The sequence below is a fragment of the Crinia signifera genome, chromosome 4 (genome assembly GCF_055691185.1).
Source record: "Crinia signifera chromosome 4, ASM5569118v1, whole genome shotgun sequence".
Taxonomy (NCBI): Eukaryota; Metazoa; Chordata; class Amphibia; order Anura; family Myobatrachidae; genus Crinia; species Crinia signifera.
Genome location: NC_139220.1, coordinates 328,449,740 through 328,477,638, shown reverse-complemented (window position 1 = coordinate 328,477,638; position 27,899 = coordinate 328,449,740). Strand labels below are relative to the sequence as shown.

At 44.1% G+C, this 27,899-nt stretch overlaps 1 protein-coding gene across 1 annotated transcript; it reads right to left on the bottom strand.

Annotated features, from left to right (window-relative positions):
• Positions 1-132: 132 nt before the first annotated feature.
• On the bottom strand, positions 133-27,899 carry LOC146072873 (uncharacterized). Its single transcript, XM_083180055.1, has 2 exons — positions 27,781-27,899; positions 133-2,191 (listed from the first exon to the last, which is right to left on the bottom strand). Exon 2 carries the CDS (start codon positions 2,021-2,023, stop codon positions 743-745), a length of 1,281 nt encoding a protein of 426 aa, XP_083036181.1. The 5' UTR covers positions 2,024-2,191; positions 27,781-27,899; the 3' UTR covers positions 133-742.

The window sequence follows — 27,899 nt, the reverse complement described above, 5'->3', positions numbered from 1 at the left end:
CAGAGCCCAGCAGTGCACGTACACAGGGAGGGTGGTAGAGCCCAGCAGAGTATGTACAGGGAGGGAGGTAGAGCCCAGCAGAGTATGTACAGGGAGGGAGGTAGAGCCCAGCAGTGTACATACAGGGAGGGAGGCAGAGCCCAGCAGAGTATGTACAGGGAGGGAGGCAGAGCCCAGCAGTGTATGCACACGGAGGGAGGTAGAGCCCAGCAGTGTATGTACAGGGAGGGAGGCAGAGCTGCTTGTTGTGCAGAATCCGGAAGTATGGCTGTGCCTGCAGTAGTGGTGATGGTACTGTGCAGATGACGGATGTGGCACTGTACAGCACAATTGTGTACAGACACTGTAAAGTAACCTGCCACCTCACTCCCAATAAGTACAATACCAGGCCCCAGACTGGCAGCAGTGATTACACATAAAAAAAAACTAGCGGGTGCAGTGGGATTTCCTTCAGGGCCCCCACAAGCCACCATGTCCCATAACAGCTGCACCCCATACCTGTATAGTTAGAGGGTCCAGCCATGTCTGTATGCCCCTTCCTGGCAAGCTAATCCCCATATGGTGCTTGGTCTGTCCTCCTAGTCACCTGTCCATCCTTCTATACCCCCTTATGGTGTTCTATCCATACATTTGTCTGTATCACACATCCAATCTGTCTATACCTGATGCTCTGTTTGTCTTTACCCCATATAGTGTTATCTGTCCATCTGTCTATCAATACCGCCAACACAACATTTTTCGTTTATCTTGTGTGACTCCTCTGATGTTGGACAAGCTGTGACTCCTGGGAAAAACATTTGCTGCATTCAGAACATTTATATGGCTTCTCTCCTGTGTGACTCCTCTGATGTTGGACAAGATTTGACTTATGGGAAAAACATTTGCTGCATTCAGAACATTTATATGGCTTCTCCCCTGTGTGACTCCTCTGATGTATGACAAGATGTGACTTCTGGGAAAAACATTTGCTGCATTCAGAACATTTATATGGCTTCTCTCCTGTGTGACTCCTCTGATGTAGAACAAGATCTGACTTCTGGGGAAAACATTTGCTGCATTCAGAACATTTATATGGCTTCTCTCCTGTGTGACTCCTCTGATGTTGGACAAGCTGTGACTCCTGGGAAAAACATTTGCTGCATTCAGAACATTTATATGGCTTCTCTCCTGTGTGACTCCTCTGATGTTGGACAAGATTTGACTTATGGGAAAAACATTTGCTGCATTCAGAACATTTATATGGCTTCTCCCCTGTGTGACTCCTCTGATGTATGACAAGATGTGACTTCTGGGAAAAACATTTGCTGCATTCAGAACATTTATATGGCTTCTCTCCTGTGTGACTCCTCTGATGTAGAACAAGATCTGACTTCTGGGGAAAACATTTGCTGCATTCAGAACATTTATATGGCTTCTCTCCTGTGTGACTCATCTGATGTAGGACAAGATGTGACTGCTGGGAAAAACATTTGCTGCATTCAGAACATTTATATGGCTTCTCTCCTGTGTGACTCCTCTGATGTAGGACAAGATGTGACTGCCGGGAAAAACATTTGCTGCATTCAGAACATTTATATGGCTTCTCTCCTGTGTGACTCCTCTGATGTAGGACAAGATATGACCGATAGGAAAAACATTTGCTGCATTCAGAACATTTATATGGTTTCTCTCCTGTGTGACTCCTCTGATGTCGGACAAGAGCTGACTTCTGGGAAAAACATTTGCTGCATTCAGAACAGTTATTTGGCTTCTCTCCTGTGTGACTCCTCTGATGTAGGACAAGATGTGATTTCCGGGGAAAACATTTGCTGCATTCAGAACATTTATATGGCTTCTCTCCTGTGTGACTCCTCTGATGTATGACAAGATCTGACTTATGGGAAAAACATTTGCTGCATTCAGAACATTTATATGGCTTCTCTCCTGTGTGACTCCTCTGATGTATGATAAGCTGTGATTTACATGTAAAGCCTTTGTCACACTCAGAGCACACATGTGGTCTCTCTCCTGTGAGACTCATCATGTATGAGGTGAGAACAAATTAGTTGCTAAATGTTTCTTCTATCCAGAAAATAAAATAGTGTTTGTTCCTCCTCCTGAGGTGTAAGGAGATATGATGTATTTAGTTGGCTTGAGCGGAGAACAATTTCCCTCTTCCACGTCTTAATTTGAATCCTGCTCCTTATAGGTCCTGTAAGAAAGTTAATATGTAAAAGTATAATGGTTACCAGGATAACGCTACTTATATTGTATAAGATGTATATTTATACACAATAGCAAATATCACAGACACTGATCACTGAGGTTACATTTGTGTACAGATGTGTCCACATACATCCAGCCTCCTTGTGTGTTAAACAGTCCTTGTAGTTGCTCCATTCCATAGTGGGACTGTAGCACTGAGCATCTTTTTCATTAAAATGCATCTTATTCGCAGAGCGATGTGACAAGGACGCACAAGCAGCTTCTGATAATTAAAATAAATGCTACTTCAGTGTTTTCCAGTTTTTCCTATGCAGATACAGAATATAGGAATGCCACATATTTTAATAAGCAGAAGCTGCTTGTGTGTCCTATTAGCATCACTTTGTAAATAATATACATTTAACAAAAAAGTCACATGAAAAGACAATTGGCGCTACTGAGATAATCAGTCTGTATAAATACAGAGATCAGTCTGAGCGTATCAGGGCTGTATATGAAACAGTGAGAATATCAGAGTTATATGTAATATACTATGATGGATCTGTCATCTGGTGCCCAGATCTCACGTGTATATGGATATCCCCGTCCGGGGTTGGAGGATTGAAGAACCCGCACTGTCCACACTAGATGTAAAGTCCCAGTATTGGTGGAGTCCGATAAACGGCGATTTGTAATCCTGTAGGCACACCGAGGGAGTGGCTGATGTTATGAGAGCCTACCTTCAACCTCGTCCAGGTTGAGTTATGGTTGAATTGAGCCGTAGACTTCCAGGGGTTGTTTGGGAAAAGTGGTGGTCAGACGATTGAGCAGGTGGGACCTCCAAAATGCTATCCAGGATCTGGCACCAGCACTACCAACGCGTTTCGCTGTCCAAACATCAGCTTTGTCAAGGTGTAATATGTAAGATACTATGATGGAGCTGTCACCTAGATACCCCTTTATATACACTAACCTGATGCACAGAGTAATATGTAAGATACTATGATGGAGCCATCACCTAGATATCCCTTTATATACACTAACCTGATGCACAGAGTAATATGTAAAGCTGGCCATACATCAGAAAGATCGATCTTAAGATCGATTGCGCTCATGATTGTGTACAATTTCCCTTGAGATCCCCGGCAGTCCTTGGTGGTTTTTGGACACACAATCTACACACAATCCATCTTACAATCAGTTGAGATTGTATGATTGGGTACAATATCTTTCTGATGTATGGCCACCTTAAGATACTATGATGGAGCTATCACCTAGATACCCCTTTATATAAACGAACCTGCTGCACAGAGTAATATGTAGGATACTATGATGGATAGGTCACCTAGATACCCCTTTATATAAACGAACCTGCTGCACAGAGTAATATGTAGGATACTATGATGGAGCTGTCACCTAGATACCCCCTTAATATACACTAACCTGATGCACAGAGTAATATGTAAGATACTGTGATGAAGCTGATACCTAGATACCCCTTTATATACACTAACCTGCTGCACATGGTAATATGTAAGATACTATGATGGAGCCGTCACCTAGATACCCCTTTATATACACTAACCTGCAGCACAGAGTAATATGTAAGATACTATAATGGAGCCGTCACCTAGATACCCCTTTATATACACTAACCTGCTGCACAGAGTAATATGTAAGATACTATGATGGAGCTGTCACCTAGATACCCCTTTATATACACTAAACTACTGCACAGAGTAATATGTAACATACTATGATGGAGCGGTCACCTAGATACCCCTTTATATACACTAACCTGCTGCACAGAGTAATATGTAAGATACTATGATGGAGCTGTCACCTAGATATCCCTTTATATACACTAACCTGCTGCACAGAGTAATATGTAAGATACTATGATGGAGCGGTCACCTAGATACCCCTTTATATACACTAACCTGCTGCACAGAGTAATATGTAAGATACTATGATGGAGCTGTCACCTAGATACCCCTTTATATACACTAACCTGCTGCCCAGAGTAATATGTAAGATACTATGATGGAGCTGACACCTAGATACCCCTTTATATACACTAACCTGCTGCCCAGAGTAATATGTAAGATACTATGATGGAGCGGTCACCTAGATACCCCTTTATATACACCAACCTGCTGCACAGAGTAATATGTAGGATACTATGATGGAGCGGTCACCTAGATACCCCTTTATATACACCAACCTGCCGCACAGAGTAATATGTAAGATACTATGATGGAGCGGTCACCTAGATACCCCTTTATATACACCAACCTGCTGCACAGAGTAATATGTAGGATACTATGATGGAGCGGTCACCTAGATACCCCTTTATATACACCAACCTGCCGCACAGCGTAATATGTAAGATACTATGATGGAGCTGTCACCTAGATACCCCTTTATATACACTAAACTACTGCACAGAGTAATATGTAACATACTATGATGGAGCGGTCACCTAGATACCCCTTTATATACACTAACCTGCTGCACAGAGTAATATGTAAGATACTATGATGGAGCTGTCACCTAGATACCTTTTTATATACACTAACCTGCTGCCCAGAGTAATATGTAAGATACTATGATGGAGCGGTCACCTAGATATCCCTTTATATACACTAACCTGCTGCACAGAGTAATATGTAAGATACTATGATGGAGCGGTCACCTAGATACCCCTTTATATACACTAACCTGCTGCACAGAGTAATATGTAATATACTATGATGGAGCCGTCACCTAGATACCCCTTTATATACACTAACCTGATGCACAGAGTAATATGTAGTATACTATGATGGAGCTGTCACCTAGATACCCCTTTATATACACCAACCTGCTGCACAGAGTAATATGTAAGATACTATGATGGAGCCGACACCTAGATATATCAGATTATTACCTGGTAATATGTTTTCCTCTACTCCACCATGGCAGCCATTACTATGGGTTCCTCCCTTCTGGGTAGTCCTTCGGAAAAGAAAAAAAGACACCAGCCCCTATAAGAAGGCTCCACCTCCCTGCTCCGGTGTCTTGTATTCTCCAGCTTTAACACATAAACAGAAATAATTATTCCACATAACACAATACACAACAATTCGTAAGGGATGGGAATATATGCTGCCATGGTGGAGTAGAGGAAAACATATTACCAGGTAATAATCTGATATTTCCTCTACCTTCCCCCATGGCAGCCATTACTATGGGTCATACCCCAGCAGTTATTATTTTCGGGAGGGCATACTCACAACCAGCACCGAATTGTTGCCTCCTCGAAATCATAATAACCGTAAATCATAGTTTCAGAAAAAAACTTCTTCAAACTTTCACAGAGCTGCGCTAAGAACTTTCCTTCCGAACTTAGCGTCTGCTGAAGACATTACATCCAGTCTGTAATGTTTTGTAAATGTATGTATCGACGACCATCCTGCCGCCTTACATAATTCTTCCACTGAAGCGGATCCTTTCTCCGCCCAGGAAGCGGCCATTGCTCTTGTAGAGTGTGCCTTCAAACTCACAGGTGGCTCTCTCTGCCTCACTTGATACGCTTTAAGGATACAGTCCTTAATCCACTGTGCCAATGTCGCATTTGAGGCCATTTGACCCTTCCTAGCACCACTTGTTAAAACAAAAAGATTCTTGACTGTTCGAACTTCTTTTGTTCTCTGAACATAAACTCTTAGCGCTCTCACAACATCCAAGTTATGCAAACGCTTTTCCTTTTCGTTTGTAGGGTTCATACAAAAAGAGGGCAAAACAATCTCTTGATTTATGTGAAACGGTCACAACCTTTGGTAGGAATTGTGGATTAGTTCTTAGAACTACCCTATTCTCAAAAATTTTTAGAAAAGGCTCTTCCGCCCACAACGCTTGCAATTCTGAAAAACTTCTTGCAGACGTAATTGCCACCAAAAATAAAACTTTCCAGGAAAGAAATAATAATGAAATTTCATGTAAGGGCTCAAACGGAGGTTCCATAAGCACCCCAAGCATCAAATTCAAGTCCCAGGGTGCCATGGGAGATCTAAATTTAGGTTTCAGTCTTCTCACTGCCTGAATAAACCTTCGGACATACCTGTCCCCTGCCAAGTCCCAGTCCAACATTGCCGACAGGGCTGAGACCTGTACCTTCAAAGTACTTAAGGACAGTCCCATCTGCAGTCCTACTTGCAGAAAACTTAGTACTGATGTAACTTCCCTCGGCGACTGCATTTTCTCCTTACATCTTGATACGTATTTTTTCCACACCTTGTAATACGCTGCAGAAGTGGACCCTTTCCTAGCCTTGAGCAGGGTTTGGACCACTTCCCCTTCAAAACCCCTTTCAGTCAATGACCTGGTTTCAACCACCAGGCTGTCAACTTCCAGGTCAAAGGTTGCGGCTGACATATTCGCCCCTGAACTAGAAGATCGGGTCTTGACGGAAGCGTCCACGGTTCTTCCACCGCCATCTGGCGTACTGAAGCAAATCACGCCCTCCGTGGCCAATAAGGCAGAACCGCTATCACCTCTGCTTTCTCCCTCTGAATTTTCCTCAACAATCTCGGAATTACCGGAATCGGTGGGAAAACATAGGCGCGCCTCATCCACCATGTGGCCGTCAGCACGTCCCATTGCTCTGCTTGTGGATCCTTGAAGCGAGAAAAATACACTGGTACCTTGTTGTTCTCTGCTGAGGCCATGAGGTCCACTTGAGGTAGACCCCATCTCCTCACTAACATGGTGAAAACTTCGTCGTTGAGCGACCATTCTCCTGGTAGACAGGTCTTCCTGCTTAATTCGTCTGCCATGTAGTTCTCTTTCCCTGCTAGAAAGACCGATGTTATGTTTAGAACATAAGACTCTGCCCAGGCCAACAATCTGTCTGCCACTTCCATCAGACTGCGACTCCTTGTTCCGCCTTGGCGATTTATATAGGCCACTACAGCCCGATTGTCTGATCTGATGATGAGCTCTTTGCCTTGAATCTGCCTCTGGAACTGACGACACGCTCTGACCACTGCCTCCATTTCTCTCACATTGGAGTGTGCCTTTCCCCAGGATGGGGACCATCTTCCTTGTGCAATCTCCGGACCACAAGTTGCCCCCCAACCTGTTTGACTGGCATCTGTAGTCACGACTACTTGTTCCATGGCGGCGAATGACCTTCCCTGCTTTAGCCGATCGTCGTCTGACCACCAGGCCAAATCTAATTTTGCCGCCCTTGTCAAAACTATTCTTTGCATCAGATTTTTGCTGTCCTTGTTCCATTGTATGAGAAAGCAAGCCTGTATTTTCCTCATGTGAAACCTGGACCATTGCACTGTCTCCAAAGCGGCCGCCATGAGACCCAGCACCTTCATACAGTCCTGTGACCTCACTGTTGATCTTATCCGCATCATATTGGCTTGATGTATCAACTTCAACCTCCTGTCGGCGGTTAATGCTACCTTCATTGTATTTTCTGAGTTGGCTCTAAATGACTTTTCTTTCGATTTATAAGCCACCCATGTTGCTCCAAACATTGAATCACTCTTTCTGTGTGACGTAGTACAATGTCTCTGGAGCTTGCCACTATAAGTATGTCGTCCAGGTAAGGCCATAGCTTTATGCCTTCTTGCCTTAGTCTTGCCACTAGTACTATCAGTACCTTTGAGAATGTCCGTGGGGAAGTTGCCAACCCGAATGGGAGGGCCGTGAATTGATAACTCACACCTAGAATTTTGAAGCGTAGAAATTTCCGATGTCCCTCGAATATTGGCACATGAAGATATGCATCTTTGAGATCTATTGAAGTCATAAAATCTCCTGGACCTATCTCTGGAAGTATGGACTTGATTGATTCCATCTTGAATGGCCTGATCCGCACCTTTTTGTTGAGACGTCTGAGATCCAGAATGGTACGGAAACCTCCGGATGCTTTTTTTTATAACAAAAAAATGAGAGTACCACCCTAGAGGTTCTTGTCCTCTTGGTACTATAGTGACCACGCCTTGGGCCATCATCTCTTCCAAACTCAAAAATAAAGCCTCCCTTTCCTCTTTGTCCATGGGAATAGGGGATTCTACTACCAGAGTTCCTGGCCATGTTTTGAACTCTATCTTGTATCCTGACTGAATGATTTCCAAGACCCACCTGTCTGTGGTGGACCTTTGCCAGACCTGATGAAACTTTAACAGCCTGGCACCTACCCTTTGAGGGTCGGCGTCATTGCTGTTACTTTTTGGAAGGGAATCTATTTTCTCTGCCCCTTTGGGCCCGAAAATTCGCCCTGGATATCCAGGATCCCCTTCTATAGGCCCTACCAGGCCTATAACTTCTGGCCTCCCTATAATCCTGTGGCTGGTATCTGTTGAACCTACTAGGCACATTCTTCTTGGCAGTTTTATCCTGAGGCAACCAAACCGACTTGCCCCCAGAAATTTTTGTCACCAGATCATCCAGTTGCTTCCCGAACAGGTAGTCACCCTGAAATGGAAGAGACATTAACTGAACGTCTGCAGCCCACGGCTTCAGCCACAAGGCCCTCCTGATGGCTGCTGTAGTGGCCCCTGCCCTTGCAGCCAGACGCACTGAGTCCAAAGAGGCCTCACACAAGAACTGTACTGCCAGTTGTATGTCCTGAATCATTTTGATTAACTCAGACCTCTTTATGCCATCCAATACATCAGCCTCAAGCTGCTGACACCAGCCTCTGAGAACTCTGGAGGTCACCGCCATTGCTGCAGCAGGCTTTAACGCCGCCCCTGCTACCAAGTGTTGCCTTTTAAGGCCCAATTCGATCCTCCTTTCCATGGGATCCTTAAAAATGTTTGCGTCCTCTAGTGGAAGCGTAGTCTTCCTGGATATCCTAGAGACCGCTGCATCCACCCTAGGGGCCTCATCCCAGGACGAAACTTGCTCCCTCTCAAATGGATACATTTTTGCAATCCTACTTGGTATAGCAATCCTTTTATCTGGGTGTTTCCACTCATCAGCAATCACCCCTTTTAAAGTCTGTGATAATGGAAAAACTTTACTTTTTTCCCTTTTATCTTTAAACAGTAATTCTTGCAAATTAAGATCTTCTGCTGGATCCTCTATGTTTAAAGACTTGTGAATCAGTCCCAATAAGTTATTAATCATGTCTGCACTGAAGTCAGACTCAGACTTATCCTGTAATTGATCCTCATCATCAATGTCAGGATCTTGATCCAGCATATGCACACGGGTTGGGATCGATTGATAGAATGACATTTGGTCGAATGTCATTATGTCGACACCACTAGGTCGAATGGGTCAAAATGTCGACATGGGTTTTTGTCGACCTTCCGACTATGTCGACTGCCATTAGGTCGAATGGGGTTAGGTCGAATTGCTCTTTTTGGGTTTTTTTTGGCCGAAATGTCAACAGTGTCGACATGGACACTGTTGACATAGTGAATCGGACCCTCGCAACGCTCGCTTCGCTCGCAATGCTTCGGGCACGGTGCCTCGCTGCGCTCGGCACACTATTTTATTCTCCCATCACGCCCTAGTGGATGGTAGGGCATGAACCACCGCCTGTCGGCACATGTCGGCACAAAAAAACCCCAAAAAGAGCAATTCGACCTAACCCCATTCGACCTAATGGCAGTCGACATAGTCGGAAGGTCGACATAAACCCATGTCGACATTTTGACCCATTCGACCTAGTGGTGTCGACATAATGACATTCGACCAAATGTCATGTGACAATTCGACCGTATCCCATGCACACTGCCAGCTGCTTCCACTGATTTCTCTGAATCACTTAATACAGCATGTTTCCTTTTAGATCTCATCTTGGAAAAATCCTCCTTAGTCATAAAGGTATCTGACAGTGATTTTCTCAGCATATCTACCAGACTGTTCATCTGAACCATAGGTATTTGCAGCGGGGTCTTACAAGCCTCACACAGGCTGCCCACATGCTTCTCAGGCAAAGATTTGTCACAAGAACTGCATTTAGCTTTATGCGATCTCCTCTGTTTAGCTTCCTTTTCTCTGCTGGTCTCAGACCTACCAACAAAGAATATTACCTAAGTAACAAAACACAGTGGTGCCACAAAAATAAAAAACTAATGACCACCACCATTAAAAACAATTCCTCTTTTAGGGCTTACCCTGACTTCCTAACAGCCTGCCGGTTTTCCTCCTCCATAACTTTAAGGTGGTGCGCTGAATAGAAGCATATACAACTTTAGCTTATGCAGAAAAAAACACAGCACATTCAGTAAGAGAGTACTGCATCCACAATCACCTCTTCAATCCGGCAGGGAAAGAGTTACCGCCTCAGTACTGGCTCCAATACACCTGCTTCCCAGCAGACAAACCTTTCCACAGAATTCTGACAAAAGCAAATACAACAGGCGCTTACTTTTCTCTCTCTCCCCGGCAAGCATTGGTGATGCAGTGGATCAAAAAATATCAGACTCTTACCCGTCCAACCGCGCTCCGTGCAGCAGCCGCAGCAGCGTCCACGCGACCCGGCGTCTTCCGGCTTCTTCCTCCAGCCGGCTACTTGTTATGCACGCGTCATCTGCCCGCGCCGCGCACCGCCTGTTCTCTGCGGAGATTAACACAGGGCAGAAGGTATACTGCAAACGCTATCCCGCACCGCTGATAGTGCACTCCTGAGGATGCCGCCGACTCAGCTTACCCCTTCATGGGTTTGCATGCGGCACAAACTCTGGGACCAGGCCCCACCAGCTGCAACAAAGTCCTCACACCTGAGCAGCGGTATCCAGGCAGTACTTCACAGGGTAAGCCCTTCCAACTACCCGGAAAAGAAAAAAAGACACCGGAGCAGGGAGGTGGACCCTTCTTATAGGGGCTGGTGTCTTTTTTTCTTTTCCGAAGGACTACCCAGAAGGGAGGAACCCATAGTAATGGCTGCCATGGGGGAAGGTAGAGGAAACCCCTTTATATACACTAACCTGATGTACAGAGTAATATGTAAGATACTATGATGGAGCGGTCACCTAGATACCCCTTTATATACACTAACCTGCTGCACAGAGTAATATGTAAGATACTATGATGGAGCGGTCACCTAGATGTCCCTTTATATACACTAACCTGCTGCACAGAGTAATATGTAAGATACTATGATGGAGCCGTCCTAGATACCCCTTTATATACACTAACCTGCTGCACAGAGTAATATGTAAGATACTATAATGGAGCTGTCACCTAGATACCCCTTTATATACACTAACCTGCTGCACAGAGTAATATGTAAGATACTATGATGGAGCGGTCACCTAGATACCCTTTTATATACACACTAGCCTGATTTACAGGAGTTTGGTTTCAAATCTGTGTGAAACCAAACTCCACTTTCTATCCAGCTCATGTGAAAGGCCCACACATAGAGACCTCCAACGACTAATGCAAGAAGAAATCAGACGATTACCAGACCATACGAAACACTTCAATATTACGAAACAATAGAAAGAAGCACTAAAAGGAGACAGTACCATAACAGTAAAACCTGCAGACAAAGGCAGAGGCCTAGTCATCATGAACCAAACAGCGTACAAAGCAGAAAATCCGATATCAGATACCCCCACTTACAAGAAACCTTCAACAGAGCCAACCAACAAATTCCAAGAAACACTTCAAAGACAATTAGAAGGCCTACAAATGAGAATATTTACAAAAAAGAACACAATTACATAAACACTACAACCCCAAGAATCCCCACTTTTACCACCAACCGAAAATCCATAAGGACAGCCATAACCCACCAGATCACCCAATAGTATCTGGAATTGGATCACTCACATCTAACTTATCAAAATACATAGATACTAGTGTTCATTCTAGCACCCGCTATATTTGAAAACCCATGTAGTTCCTCTTCCCTGCCTGGGGTGTCACTGTCTGCTGTGGTGTTGCTAGGGCAGATCTAGTTTGCATATCAGTGCTGATATACAGACCACATTGTGCTAGAAGCACAACAGCAGGCAGCGACACCCCAGGCAGGGAAGTGGAACTGCATGGGTTTTCAAATATGGCGGGTGCTAGAATGAACACTAGATACATTTCTCCAACCACTGGTAAAAAAACAGAAGATTTATCTAAAGGATACGCTACAGGCTTTACAGATATTGAGAGATCTACAATGGGAATCAACATATACACTCTGCACGAGTGACGTGAAATCATTATACACCTGCATTGATCACCGGCTACGATGCCAAAAAACCCGACACCTTCTCTCCACACAAACAGACATTTCAAACACTCAAATCAATTTCATAATGGAGCCGATAGAGTTCATCCTCCACAACAGTTACTTCTGGTATGAGGGTGGATTCTATCTGCAAACCAGGAGAACAGCAATGGGGACCTCGTTCGCCCCCTCATATGCAAACCTATTTGTGGCGCAATGGGAAAACAAACAAATCTGGTCAAACAACCCTTATCAAAGACATATAAAAATCTGGTATAGATATATTGATGACCTTCTTTTCATCTGGGATGGCTCTGAGGAAGGCCTAGAACACTTCAATCAACACCTAAACAACAATACCTACGGCTTAGAATTTACCACCACAACAAGCAAAGAATTCATTGTATTCCTAGACTTGGAAATTCTCATAGAAAATTATACAATAACCACAAGAACACATAAGAAGCAAGTAGATGGGAACAATATCTTACCCTACAACAGCAACCACCACAGAAGATGGATACAAAACATAACAAATGGCAACTTTCGATGCATTAAAAGAAATTGCACAGATACAAAGACCTATGAAGAACAAAGCCTCACATTCAAAAAGGAATTCATTTGAAAGGGATATAAAGATCTATCTTAGAAGAAGAAAGAACAAAAGTAAGCCAAATAAACAGATCAGAAATGCTTGAATACAAACAAAAATCAACTTCAGAACAAGAATCAACCACATCTTCCATTACCCGATTCAGCAGCAACAATAAACAGATCGCAGATCAAAGCATCACTAAAGAAACACTGGCACATTTTACAGTTAGACAAAGAGTTAGAACACATCATTCCAAGAAATCCAAAAATAATATACAGACGAGCAAAAATTTTAAATCAGGAACCAACCAGAAGCTACATACCACTGGACCAAAGAACAGGGGAAAGAAGGAAAATCTGGATTCCACCCCTGTCTAAACTGCATGGGATGTAAAACCACCAATAAAAAAAGGAACCAAACCCACCAAAGAATTAATCTTCAACCAAACAAAGAAGAAATACAAAATAAAACAACAAATCAGCTGTGAAACCACAGGGGTCATATATCTAATGGAGTGCCCCTGCGGACACCAGTATGTGTAGGGCAAACAAAGAGGAAATTAAAAACAAGAATCAGCGAACACATCTATATAATAAGTTGAAGAGTCTGTGTGCGTGTGTGCGTCGCATTGCGGACACACTGTGGCACTCAGAGACACCAAATTCAGCAACAAGATACCTCTGGACCCGGTGGTGTGCACCTCGAGGCCGTTTTTGGGAAATTTCACTTAGAAACTTAAAAAACACCAAGTTGTAATTTTCCTTCATTGATGTTCTGGGGAAAAGATCGATGATCTGGGAAACCGTTTGCGAAGGGACAACTCCACACCTGATTTCATTGCTGTCATTGAGTATGAATGACACATTCTAACATTATGGTGAAGGCTTTAAACAATTAGGAAATAATTGAGGATATACATAGACCACACATAACACACACACACACACACACAGTACACCACATACGCACACATCACACACATTTATACGTAGAGCACCTCACACACTTACACATTGGACAGACACACACAACACACCACATGCAGTACAATACAAATCCATACACACTACAACACACACCCAAAAACAGTACAACAAACACACAGAACACACACACTTAAGCATTGCCAGGATACGCAAAGCACACTACACACACATATATACGTAGCACACATCACAAACTTACACATTCGGCAGATACACACAACACAACACTCACAGTACAACACACACCCACATTCACTACAACACACACCCAAAACAGTACAATACACAAAACACACACTTAAACATTGCATAGATACACACAGCACACTACACACACACAGATTTATACATAGCACACCTTACGCACTTACACATAGGGCAGATACACACAACACACACACACATAACATACCTCTAACAGCACAACACACACCCACATTCACCACACACACCCAAAAAACAGTACGACACACACACAACACACACTTAAACATTGCACAGATACACAAAGACACAACACACACATACTGTATATACGTAGCACACCTCACACACTTACGCATTGGACAGATACATACAATACAACATACACTACAACACACACACACACAAAAACAGTACAACACACACAAACACACAGAACACGTAAAAAATAATTTGCCGTTTATTTAACCGTCTGTACCGGCAAATAAAAACTGTACCTAATGTACCGTTTATACTTTGTTCCCCATATCCGTCTCTCCAGTCCTCCAGCCTGTCACTGCGCTCCCTGGCCAGTTGAACTGAGAAATCTTTGTCCTGGCCAATGCACCCATTGATCAATACAAAGTGGGTACACTGCACTCACCCTGTTAGTCAGTTGGATATCAGGCACTGCTCTGCCTTAAGGGTTTCCCAGACTCTTTTGGTTCATAGATAATGTTTGGTCGATGGCCATGAGCGCTGCATGCATTTGTTTGAATGTTATGAGTGAAAGAAGTTGAAGAAGAAGACTGAGATGAAGATTTGTCACGTTATAGTGTACAATTTACTCAATAAATCGTGAAAAAAATATGTGAACATAGAAGTACAGTACAATCAAGAAATGAAAGTAGGATTAAAAAATAAATTCTGATTCAAACTGATAATTGTTGGGATGGCGGTGGGTTGTGAAACAAATCTATAGGTGGAGGGGGTATGGATATTGTGGGCATAATTGGTGTTTGGTACACCTACAGGGGGTCCCCAGTTGATGAGAAATTCTCACTACAGTGTCACCGTAGGGGGATTTCCAATTGGGGTTCAGGTGGTCTTTTAGGGACCCCTTTACAATCCCGTTGGTCTCTTCTCCTGGAGCCTACGGTCTCCCTCAGTGATTGACTATCATTAAGGGAGACTGTAAGCTCAAGTAAAAGAGACCTACAGGATTGTAAAGGGTCCCTAAAAGACCACCTGGACCCCAATTGGGAATCCCCCTATGGTGACACTGTGACCGTGACACTGTAGTGAAAATTCCATCAATTGAGGGCCCCCTGTAGGTGTAACAAACACCAATTATGCCCACAATATCCATACCCTCACCTATAGATTTGTTTCACAACCCACCCCATCCAAATAATTATCAGTTTGAATCAGAACTTATTTTTTAATCCTACTTTCATTTCTTGATTGTACTTCTATGTACAGATGGGTCAGGTCCCATCTTTGCAGGGGATGGCGCTGGCGTCGCCAGCCGCCATCCCCCGCCAGCGCCATGGCGATGGTGAGAAGGGGACGCGCGCGCACGAGAGGCGCGCGCGTCCCCTTCCGACGGTGCTTCCATCCGTTCCCCGGGTCCCCGCCGGCTTGCCGGCGCTAACCCGGGGTCCCCGCCGCCTGCCCGCACCCCCCCCCAACCCCCCCTAACCCTGTCCGTCTCCCTGAGGCGGAGACGGACAGGGTTTCCGTCGCGCTAGCGACGGAGACTGAGACGCGCGTGAGACGCACGCGCGTCTCAGTCACCTCGCTGGCGTGGCTGCTGGCGGGTCGCCAGCGCGTACGTTCTGGCGACCCGCCAGCAAGGATGAGAATAATAACATACTGTACACTTACATTTTTTTCACGATTTATTGAGTAAATTGTACACTTTGTAACATGGCAATTCTATTTCTCAGTCTTATTCTTCAACTTCTTAAACTCCAAACCTTATCAATGCATCCATTGATGCTTGTGATGGCTGGATCAGTGGATTGGCCGGCGGGTGTAGGGAAGAATTTGGCCCATTGCACCCATTCCCAGTGGTGCATTACAGTGGTGCGGATAGTGTGCGTCGCGTCATGACATCATGTGGCAAAGCCCGCGGACCTGCTCCCACACTCAGGGGCTGCCCCACTGTTTGGTAGAGATGCTCGGTGCATGTGCTTTACAGATCCCCAGACCTCAGAGACTGCTGCAGGCAGGTTCGGTGAGGGGAGTGGCAGTGACAGGGAGCAGTGAATTTTTAATTAATTATGGCACGGTAAGTAACGCCCACCCCGGACCCCACGCACTCAGTGCCTGTAATTACACACCCTAGAAAATGTACCATTGAAAGTATAGAAATGGAGGTGTGGACATGTCCCTTTCTGATTTTGTACCGATTTCTGACCCTCAGATGTTGGAGGATATGTCATACAGTAGGTGCTAAATCTCAGGAGTGGATGTGGAATTCATCAACACATACAAGTTTTCAACTCAGGAGCATTGTGTTTCAAACAACAACACCACACCTGATTTCATTGCCATCATTGAGTATCAATGCAAACACATTCTAACATGGTGGAATTTATAACAAATTACAATCTTAGGTTTAGGGATGCCAATCCCGGGGCATTTTTTCAATCCCGGGATTGAAAAATGCTCAATCCCGGGATTCCCGGGATTGGCATCCCCACCAAAAAAAAAATTTTTTAGCATAGGACCCACCCCGGCCGACCCGCACATCTACTTACATTAGGGTGCGGGCGGGCGGCCGGGAGTGGGTTTGGACGTGCACGGTGCCTCCCGGCAAGTGCACCTCCATAGAAGACAGCGGGCGGAGGCAGGCAGGCGGGCGGCGGAGAAGAGGCGGGCGGAGTCAGGCCGGCGTGCTGGCGGGCGGCGGAGAAGAGGCGGGTAGGCGGTCAGGCGGTCACTGGTGACGTGTGGCCTGCGCAGCGTGACCTCTACTGTCACGCTACGCAGGCCGCACGCCGGGTCAGGTTACGGGAACAGCCGGGCAGCATCTGAGCGAGTGCTCAGGCGCTGCCCGGCATTAGACTGCGCATGCGCAGTCTAATCCCGAAATCCCGTGATTGAATTCTCCAATCCCGGGATTGAAATCCCGGACTTTTTTAGGCCAAATCCCGGGATCCCGCCGATCCCAATCCCGGGATTGGCCACACTACTTAGGTTTTTGGCACAGCATACTGTAAGATGACATTTTTCAGCAATTTTGGAAATAAAGAAACCCCAAGGTTTTCCCGGGCAACGCCGGGCGGGTCAGCTAGTCTACAATATAAAGAAAGGCTTGATGACACATAGTGCATCGGACAAAGTTCACAACAAAAATCCAGCTGAATTGAAATTCATTGCAATACAAAGTGTCTATATACACTGGCGAGGAGGAGATCCTGTAAATGAACTAAAAAGAAACGATACCAAATGGATATATGCACTAAATACCCTGAACCAAGCCGGTTTAAAAATTGAAATAGAATTAAATGCCTTTCTCCAATAATCACCCTACACTTTCCCTACTATACCTTTGCTTGTAGTTTTGTGTGGTGATGCCAGTTCAGCATTACTTCTTCCCAGCCTCAGTTCTGCGTATTCTGTCCGTCTCAGACCGAAAGTTCGGGTAGCGTCTTCCAGGGGTGGTATCAGCGCTCCCGGCTTGCGGTCATCTAGTACCCAACGCGTTTTGAGTGGGTACTCTTTTTCAAGGATGTTTTGGCCACTGCTGGGTATTCTTATTTATACTAGAAAAACTTTATTTAAAATTTGAAAAAAACACATTGTTTTTTCCGGAAGTGGTCATTTTGGTAAAAGGAAGTGCTCATAAAAAAGGCATCAAGCACATGTCTCATCTTTCATATAGAGAAAGTGGTGTTTCTGATGGTTTGTTGATTATTTGCTGATTGATTGTTGATTATTGGAGAAAGGCATTTAATTATACGAAGGCCACGCACCTACGCGTTTCGTCACCCCACTGCCGAAGTCCATGACGAAACGCGTAGGGTCGTGGCCATCTTGATGTGCTCCAAGCCTCCCGGTAGTGTGTAGATGCAGGGCTCTGTGTATGCTGTAATGCCAGTGAGGATGTTTTATATCTTGGTACGAGTCTTTGATACCAAGTGCTTTTATGTTTATGCTTTAAAAAAAAATAAAAAATAAACTTTATTGCACTATTGGGTGCCCTCTCTATCTCTCCATTTCCTCTATTATATATATATATATATATATATATATATATATATATATATATATATATATATATATATATATATATATATATACCGCAAGGGGTGTACTTGTTCGATGTATATCTGATGGCTGTCAAAACAAGTCTTGATAAAGGCCCTAATTCGGGTCGAAACGTTGACCAGAGTGTTGGCAGCGTACTAATGTGATGAAATAAAGCAAGTACTTAAAAACTTCAGTCTGGCGAGTGACCTTCCCTGTACGTACGTACATACATACATACATACACATTATATATATATATATATATATATACACACACACACACACACACACACACACACACACACATACACATACATATATATCTCTCTCTATATATAGATTTTTTTAAGAACTTACCATTCGAATCCCTTTCTCTGATATGGTCCTGGTGACACAGCTCAACATTGGGATGTAGGAGGGTCCGTAGGAGCCAGGCACCTATCCTAAAGCTTTTGGAGGGTAGGCTCCTCCCATCGCATCCCAGAATCCTCAGTTCAACTTTCAAAGCCACTGGAATACATTAACTCAGTACAAACGCCTGCACGTATTATATGCACAAACATTAATTTTAACCATTATACCATGACAACTCATGAAACGGCAATACTTACTGAGCGTAAGGGAGGGATCGCTGTGTCACCAGGACCATATCAGAGAAAGGGATTCGAACGGTAAGTTCTTACAAAACTCCCTTTTTCTCTTTCAATGGTCCTGGTGACAAAGCTTCACATTGGGATGTTTAAGAGCCGGTCCTTTGGGAGGGTACGCTCAGGTCTGCAGTTCTTAGCACTGCCTGCACGAATGATGAATCCTCTGACGCAAACTCATGGAACCTATAGAATTTGGTAAAAGTGTGAACAGATGATGGCAGCCTTGCAAACCTGCTCAGCCGTAGCCCCCATGGCGAACCACCCAAGAGGTAGCAGCTGATCTGGTGGTATGTGCGTATATCCTGGCAGGTACAGGCCTACCAACCTTAGTATATGCAAAAGCAATTACTGATCTAAGCCAGCTAGCATGGTCTGTTTTGAAGTGGACCAGCCAATTTTGTGTACATCGTACCACACCAGCAAAAAATCCGTCTTACGGAATTCCCTAACCCTGTCCACATAAATGCGCAAGGCGCGAACAACATCCAAATTCCTCAATTTGTCCCTTTTCTTGGAAACCTCAGAGGGTTGAAACACAGGAAGAACAATATCCTGATTTAAATAAAATAAAAAAGAAACCACTTTTGGTAAAATAAAATGGGGGGGGGGGGGGGGGGGGCTGTTCCCATGTTCCCATCACAGTCCTATAATCATGAAAAAAAACAAGGAAAGGAGGCTTACAAGACAATGCTCCCCATTACAAAACTCTCTTTGCAGAGGAAGTGGCCAACAACAAAACTAATTTCCAAGTCAGAAATTTCAGGTCAGCCGACCTTAAAAGTTCAAAAGGAGATATTTGAAGAACCTCCAACCCCAAGGACAAATCCCGAGGTGCAACAGGTTGTTGGTATGGAGGTTTTAACCTGGTAAGGTCTGCACTTCCAGAATCATAGCCACTCTTCTCTGAAAGAAAATAGACAAGGCCGAAATCTGAACCTTGTGAGACTGAAGACTCAGTCCTGATGAAAACCGTCTTGTAAGAATTCAAGTAGCTTAGTCAACTTGAATCTGGCAGTGTGAGCCTACTGCCGCTCACACCATCTAATATAGGTCTTCCAGACCCAGTAATAATTTGCTGAATACACCGGCTTCCTAGCCTTAATCATAGTATGAATTACTGCCTCAGAGAAACCTTTATTCTTCAAAATGGCAGTTTCAATAGCCAAGTCGTCAAAGATAGTCAAACTAAATCCTGACAAAGGAATAGATCTAGTCTTAGAAGGTCTGGACGTAGAGGTAGACGCCACGACTCTACTGATAAACTCCGAATGTTGGAATACCAAGCTCTCCTTGGCCAATCCCGAGCTATCAATATGCCAGCAATCCCCTAGGATTTGATTCTATTCAGTACCGTGGCAAGCATCGGAAGGGGAGGGAAGATGTATGTCAGACTCCCTATCCATGGTACTGTCCTAGCATCCACTGCTAACGCCAGTGGATCCCTTGTCTTTGAAGAAATCTGGGTACTTGAGGATTGAACCTGGACGCCATTAAATCCACCTCGGGGAGTCCCCAGCGAGGCACAATCTCTTGAAACACCTGTGGATTCAACGCCCATTCTCATTCGAGAAGTTCCTCTCTGCTCAAAAAGTCAGCTTCCACATTCCTTACTCCTGGAATGAACACTGCAGACAAGGCCGGAACATTCTGTTCTGCCCAACTCAGAATTTGTGACACTTCCTGCATCGCCATCCTGCTGCGATTGCCTCCTTGATTCAAGTATGCTACCGTCGTAGCCTTGTCTGACTGGATTCTTATAGGTAGACCCTTTAACCTGTTCTCCGCTTGAGCTAAGCTTTTCCCAACTGCTTGAAGTTCCAAAATATTGATAGGAAGAGAGGATTCCTCTTTGGTCCACAGACCCTGAAGCCTCAATTCCAGAACAACAGCTCCCTAGCCTTTCAGGCTGGCATCTGTGGTCACCACCAGCCAATCCCCTGTCTGTAGAGACCGACCCTACAGCAGGGTGTCTACGTCTGTCCACCATTTCAGTGAAGACCTGGTTTCCGATGTCAGTTTGACTGTCTCTGATTTCATGGTCTTAGGGTTTCCTGACCAACCAGTTAGAACGTTCCATTGACAAGCTCGAGAATGGAACCTTCTCGAATGTCGCCACCATCTCGTCCAGTAACTTCAGACATCTCCAAACCGATGGATTCTGTAATTCCAATATTGATGTCACCAGTAGACAATTGTCCCTGGCCTTTGACTTTTGGAGAAACAATCAATGTAAAGAGTGTCCATTAGAACTCCCAGGACTGAATCCTTTGTGAGGGTACCAAGTGCGACTTTTGAAAATTCAGCATCCAGCCGTGATTCTGTAAAAACAGAGTGGCCTCTGCTAAATCCTGTCGTAACTTTTTTGCTGACTCTACTTTGAACAGCAAGTCCAAATAGGGAATAACTATCATTCCCGTTTGTCTGAGGGCTTCCGCAATAACAGACATGCTCTTTGTGAACACCCTCGGGGCCGTGGCCAGACCGTAGGGCAAAGCTGGAAACTGGTAATGCAAGTCATCAATTGCAAAACGTAGGAGATACTGACGCTCTCTATAAATGGGCACATGTAGGTATGCGTACTGGATATCCATAGACGCCACAAAATTCTCCTTGGTCCAGGCTCAAAAGCACTGACCTCAGCTACCTAATTTTTAAATGGTCCACCCATAGGTGGAGATTTAACGACTTCAAATTCAGAATGGGTCTGAAAGATCCATCTGGTTTTGGTACTAAGAACAGAAAGGAGTAGAAGCCCTTCTTTCTCTCTTCCCGTTGAACCGGGACCACCACTCCTTTTTTCAGAAGAAACTGGGCCGTCCCTAATAGAGCTGTCCTGAGTAGAGACTCTTTTGGAAGCGGTGTTGGTAGAAACCTATTTGATGGTATTTTGTGTCTTTGAAAGGCAATGTCCAGGACCCAAGGGTCCCTTTTCAGCCAGGCCAAGGAAACTTAAAACTGCAGAAGGCGACCCCCCCCCCCCATATGAGGACAGATACGGGGGAGTCTCCTAGCAGTCATTTTTACTGAGGACTTATCCTCACCCTTGGTACTCTGTTTCTTATTGAACGCACCAAAACGGGACTTTGGGAAATTCAGGGTGAGACCTTCCTCTTACGGTTGTCCTTAAAATTAAGCACCTCCTCTGAGGGAGGGACGAAAGGACGGTCAAAAAACAAACAATCTAGAGGATGGCTTAACTGATGAGGCAGGGAGAAAAATGTACTCCCCCCCCCCCCACCCCCGAGACTTGGAAGCCATTTTAAGTGCTTCTTCCTCAGCTTCTAGGACATATTCAGCTGCTGCTTTTAACTTTTCAGACAGCACTAAGACCCCAGAGCTGGAATGAACCATAATACGTAAGGCATCTGTCCATACAATATGGCTTTCGATACCCATGCAGACGCAATAAGAGGTCGGAGAGTAAACCCTACACCCTCAAAAATTGCTTTTAAAACAGGGCCTTTGAATGCAGCACCCCCTTGAACAGGAAGCACTGTAGCTTTAGATAACCTGGTCACCGGTGCATCCACCAAATGGACCTTTTCCCAGGGAGCCACATGCTCTTCAGGCAAAGGATACAGACTTAAAAACCTTTTAGGTATCTGTAGACTCTTATCAGGCATTTTCCAAACCCCTACCAATAAATCCTGTAAACCTTCATCTGCAGGAAAGGTAATCGCATCTCTGCGCTGCCTTTTAAACATTCCCTCCAAGGGGGTTGTGTCTTCATCAGACAAGCTTAAAGCTTGTTTTACTGCAATGATTAAGTGCTCCACCCCGGGGACCGATATATCATCATCATTGTCACCCTGAACCCAGGGCACATCATGACTGCACTCACCTTCCAAACCTGAATCTACAGGCCTAGAAGTACACGAAAAAGACTGTTTTGGTGATACATCACTATCCAACTTATCCAGCAGTGCATTCATCTGTTGATATTAGCAGTATCCTGCATTATCCGCAGTAAGCCTGGCTCTCTGTCTTTTTTAGTTAAAGGAAAGAGCCAGGGAAATGTTGGGAAGACGATCTAGGTGACTGAGAAGTCACCTAGATCTGGGGTTTGTAAAGCCTGTAAACACATGATAAGGAAAAAAGAGATAATAGACAAATATGAAGTCACACATAAAATCAGAGACTATATCTGCGACTGTGGCATGAAGTATGTCGGAATGACGAGTAGGATGTTTAAGCAACGGGTCTTGGAACATTTAGGGACTATTAGAAATGCCTCAACAGACCTGAGGAGAAATAAACAGCTAACCTCGGTGGCACGGCACTTCTTCTATAAACACAATGGGGATCAGAGTCTCCTTAAGGCCTTTGGATTAGAAATTGTACACCTGGGCATCAGGGGAGGAGACCTTAACAAAGAGCTACTTAAAAGGGAGAGTTACTGGATATTTACATTAGGGACCATGACACCCAAGGGTCTCAATGAAAATATAAATTACAGTTCATTCCTTTGATCTATAACCTAGATCTACACCATGATATCCCCATCCCACTATACATAATCCTAAGCAGTGTTTGATAAACCTTTGGTTTTATATGTTTTACATATTCTTGTCCTGAGTTCCTTTGCTCTCTCTCTACTCTATCACACATCTCCATTAGCCACCTTTAGCGGTATTATGCACCTATCCTTTTACCGCCATAAACAACGCCCCCTCACTTATGTTGTCATACCCCTCCACATCAGTACATGGGATTCTTATACTGTATTTTTGAAGATATGTACATGTGTGAGAATATGTATATATGGATATATATGAATGTATGTATAGGTATGTAGGTGTATATGCCCTTCGATATCTTCATCACATTGCCAGCCAGAGAATTAATATATTGTCTACTTAATTACCTCACGCTACTCAGACGAAGTGATACATGCTTCTCTTATGTATTTAGACTTATACTCTCACTCCTATGAATACTTCTATGGACAAATACACTCTACTCGATTATTTGATATCTCAGGCTTTACCAGCAATATACCGCCATAGTGAAATTTTGAATTAAGCAAATAATATGAATAATGTCATAATGACTACTATGTATATTGCGAGGGAGCCCTATATGATGAACCTACATCCACTCAAAATAAATTCACCAATGTTGCCAACCTTTTTGTGAATTTCCCATCTTGATTAACCTCTCTTGATTTAATTTATTCCCTCAATTAGAGAAATGTTTTTAAGAACAATGAGTCTGAATGCAATTTAATTTATACCACACTATTATAGCCATTGATCCCCATATATATATATATTTTTCAGATCAATATCCTTCCAACCTCTTTACTGGACCAGGAGGCAGCATTAATTTAAGTGATTAATTAAGCTAATTGATTTTCATTTCTGCCGTTTTTCAAAAAATGCGAAGGGCTGCAGGGTTAAATAGAGCAAACCCCAGCACCCCAACGACAGGAAGTGATCAAGCCCTCTACGGGCGAAACGCGTCTTCCCACGCCACCACACAGAGAACTACCCAGAGGCAATCCGCTCCTGCTGACCGGAGCTTGTCTGGCGCTATCACAGGTTACATACGGGACAGTGATTCGACTGTGCACACAGCGCAAAGGGAACTGCAGCCCGCTCAGCGCTCCCCACGGCACCACACTGAGAACTACCCAGGGGCAATCTGCTCCTGCTGATCGGAGCTTGTTTGGCGCTGCCGCAGGTTACATACGGGACAGAGATTCAAGACTTGGCACATAGCACAAACGGTACTGCAGCCCGCTCTACGCTCCCCACGCCACCACACAGGGAACTACCCAGGGGCAATCTGCTCCTGCCTATCTGATGCTACCACAGGTCACGTACGGGACATTGATTCAAAACAGTGCACACAGCGCTAACGGAATTATAGCCTATTGTGCGCTACCCTGGATAGGACTGTGAACCTATACCTGATGCTTATTGCACCAAGCGGCACGGATTTCCCCTTCTTTCCCCTCTCCCTGACAGCCGGAGTTATAGACCTGTCTGCCACGTATGAGATGTCGGGAGAATACTACACCAGATAAGTAAACGGGTGTTTAAACTGTGCTGAACATCGTATATTTATTAGACCCTGCGGGTGTGTACCTTATGGGGATACATACAACTCTACCAATTTATACCTTGAGCTGATATATAGCGCAGCCCACATTTCTTAAAAATACCTAGGCGATTAGAAATATTAAGGTTTAGATATAACACTGTCTAAACATAACTGTAAATCGGCTATCTGGTATTGCTATTAACTCTTCTCACTCTCGGGACCGGTAGTTCAAGTTCTGCTATGCGCAAATAGTATCAGGATTGGTCCTACATGTTAAACGCAGAGTTGCAGAGAGTTTACTTTATCTTTCTTCCAAATTGACAGATATCCTATCAGATCTCTCATCCCTCATCCTCTTATTAAAGATGAGGTGACAGCAGAATCGATATAGGAAATAATATCCTGTTAATCTTTAATCTTAAACCTTTTTCTTTGTACATACCAGGTGGATACATTGTAACAGACTTCTCTTGTGCACACAACTAGTGTGTATCCAATGTATCAACTATACGGCAGATCTCTGTCCACTTGGTGGTAAACCTATGTGCACACAGTAACAGTGTCGTTTTTCTAATTATCTTAAATTCCTGTTCATTCCTCTCTCACTTGACTGGTGGCTGAGCGACGGCACTGCAAGGTTTAATAACATCAGTGTCGCCATACAGTCATTAGCAAGCAGCAGAAGGAAATAAATCTGTCACGTTCTGAGCAGAAAGCTTCTCTGCCTAGTCCCCATCCCACTATCCTCTGAAACATGATAGTGAGAGTAGGAGGATAGGTGGTTTATCTTGCTGATGGCTCTCTGTTAGTCTGTCAATATCTGTCTCCTTTTTGGTTTTTCATAAAAGCAATCACTATACAGTGTACTCAGCAAAAATAACTATACTGTAAAGTTGTACTACCTACAATACTAAACCGTATTTCCGTCACCCACCACACTCGAGCAAATGGGATAAATGGTGATAGCTCTTATTACAGTAGATCTATCCTTTTAAAAAACAAAGGGGATTACCATTTGAATACTGAATGCGTCAGACAGCCTTCTGTTGACTGGAGTATAAGAATTAAGTGTAATATAGGAACTCAGCAAAGTAGCTGAAAATAAGTGTTTGTATTATTAACACCTGTACCTATAATTACTAGCTATTGAGCACAATTTGAAGAAATCTTCGTATCTAATAGTCCTCCTCTAATTATTATTGGGTTTAAACAAAATTCTCTGTGTGGGTTTTATATGTGTAAGTTCGTCTGTATGTTACGTGTAATTGTGGAAATATTGTATTTCCCTCCTAGCACCTACACCCAGTTCAGTATTACAGCTGAAGGGGTACTATAGGGCAATTTTCTAATATAATTAATAAAGGCTAAGTTTTAATATACCTAATACATCCTTTTCTTCAACTTTAGTGCCCCCAACACAAGTCTTCTTTTCTCTAAGTGTATTTTCATGTTATTCTGACTTAGGGGAGCACCTCCTATCCTTTGATATTCCCTAGCTTGTACAAGCTAATAAATTGGGATATAGGAGTCCACACTACCTACTTACTTTAAACCACGTATATTATACACTAGGTAGTTATCCAGTGCGAAATCACCAAAGTTATATCTACGTATGACTGAGAAGTGACCCAACCATCTTTCTGCTTGCCCAACTACTGCACTAATGCAGTAACCGACCTGCCAATGGCTATAACTCTCACAAGTTCTGTCTGCTGTGTCCCTTGAGTTTCAACACCAGCTTCACAAGCAGAGCATAAATCCTCCTGTGTCATTACTGTCAGAGGTTAAGTGTATTGCACAAATACTGCATGCACTGAAAGAGTTAAGGGCTCCCTCCCCCATGAACACAGACTGCTCATCTGTCATGATGATAAATCACGGTATAACATGTCAGGCGAAAGTACCAAAATCAATATAATGTAGTACATATCTGTCTGTGAGTTCCAGAAGCCTTCTCCAGAACGTAGGGGGTAGCGTAGCCCAGGAGAATCAATCACTCGGCCAGATACAGCATTTCAGCTCCACAGCCAGCGTTTCTCCAAAATGGCACCAAGCAGAGTGAGGGAAGGGACCATCTGTCCCTGCCACAGCGAGGTCTGTGGATCTTTGCCAACTACCCCCTGTAGCCACTCCCACTGTAGATTCTCCTATTCCTTGTGCCTTCCCTTCCAATAGGAATCATGCAGTGGCAGTGTGATGATTCTATGAGAATCCTCCACACTGTGTCCTACCTAAATAAGTGTAAAATTAATAAAATAAAAAACACCTATCTATCTCTAATCTTCGGCTGCGCAGCAGCTTCTTCAGTATAGCACCCACTCCGGTGGGCACCTAACACGAAATGAAGAGTCTGGGATGCGATGGGAGGAGCCTACCTCTCTAAAAGCTTTAGGATAGGTGCCTGGCTCCTGCGGACCCTCCTACATCCCAATAGGAAGCTGTGTCACCAGGACCATTGAAAGAGAAATATATATATATATATATATAGCATGGATAGGTTCTGGCAGTTGCTAAACAAACAAACGCTGTGTCCGTTGCCTTCCATGATCCAAGGAGCATGTATACCCTCAATAGCAGGGTAGTTCACGGCGGCACTCAGAGAAATAAATACACTCACCAACTTTGCATGAATTGCCAACGTTTCAATGAGGTTTACTCATTTTCATCAGGGCAAAGATTACAAACATAACTCACCATTTTATGTGATGCCATCACCACGTTGGTTCTCAGAGCCGCGAGGCTGCACTTCCGACGCGGCCCTCCCTGATGAGGTCACCCAGTGCCCGTCACCACTTTAAAAACTTTATGTGACT

Excerpts from the sequence above, each read along its gene's own strand:
- LOC146072873 (XM_083180055.1), bottom strand. The coding sequence starts at position 2,023 with ATGATGAGTCTCACAGGAGAGAGACCACATGTGTGCTCTGAGTGTGAC.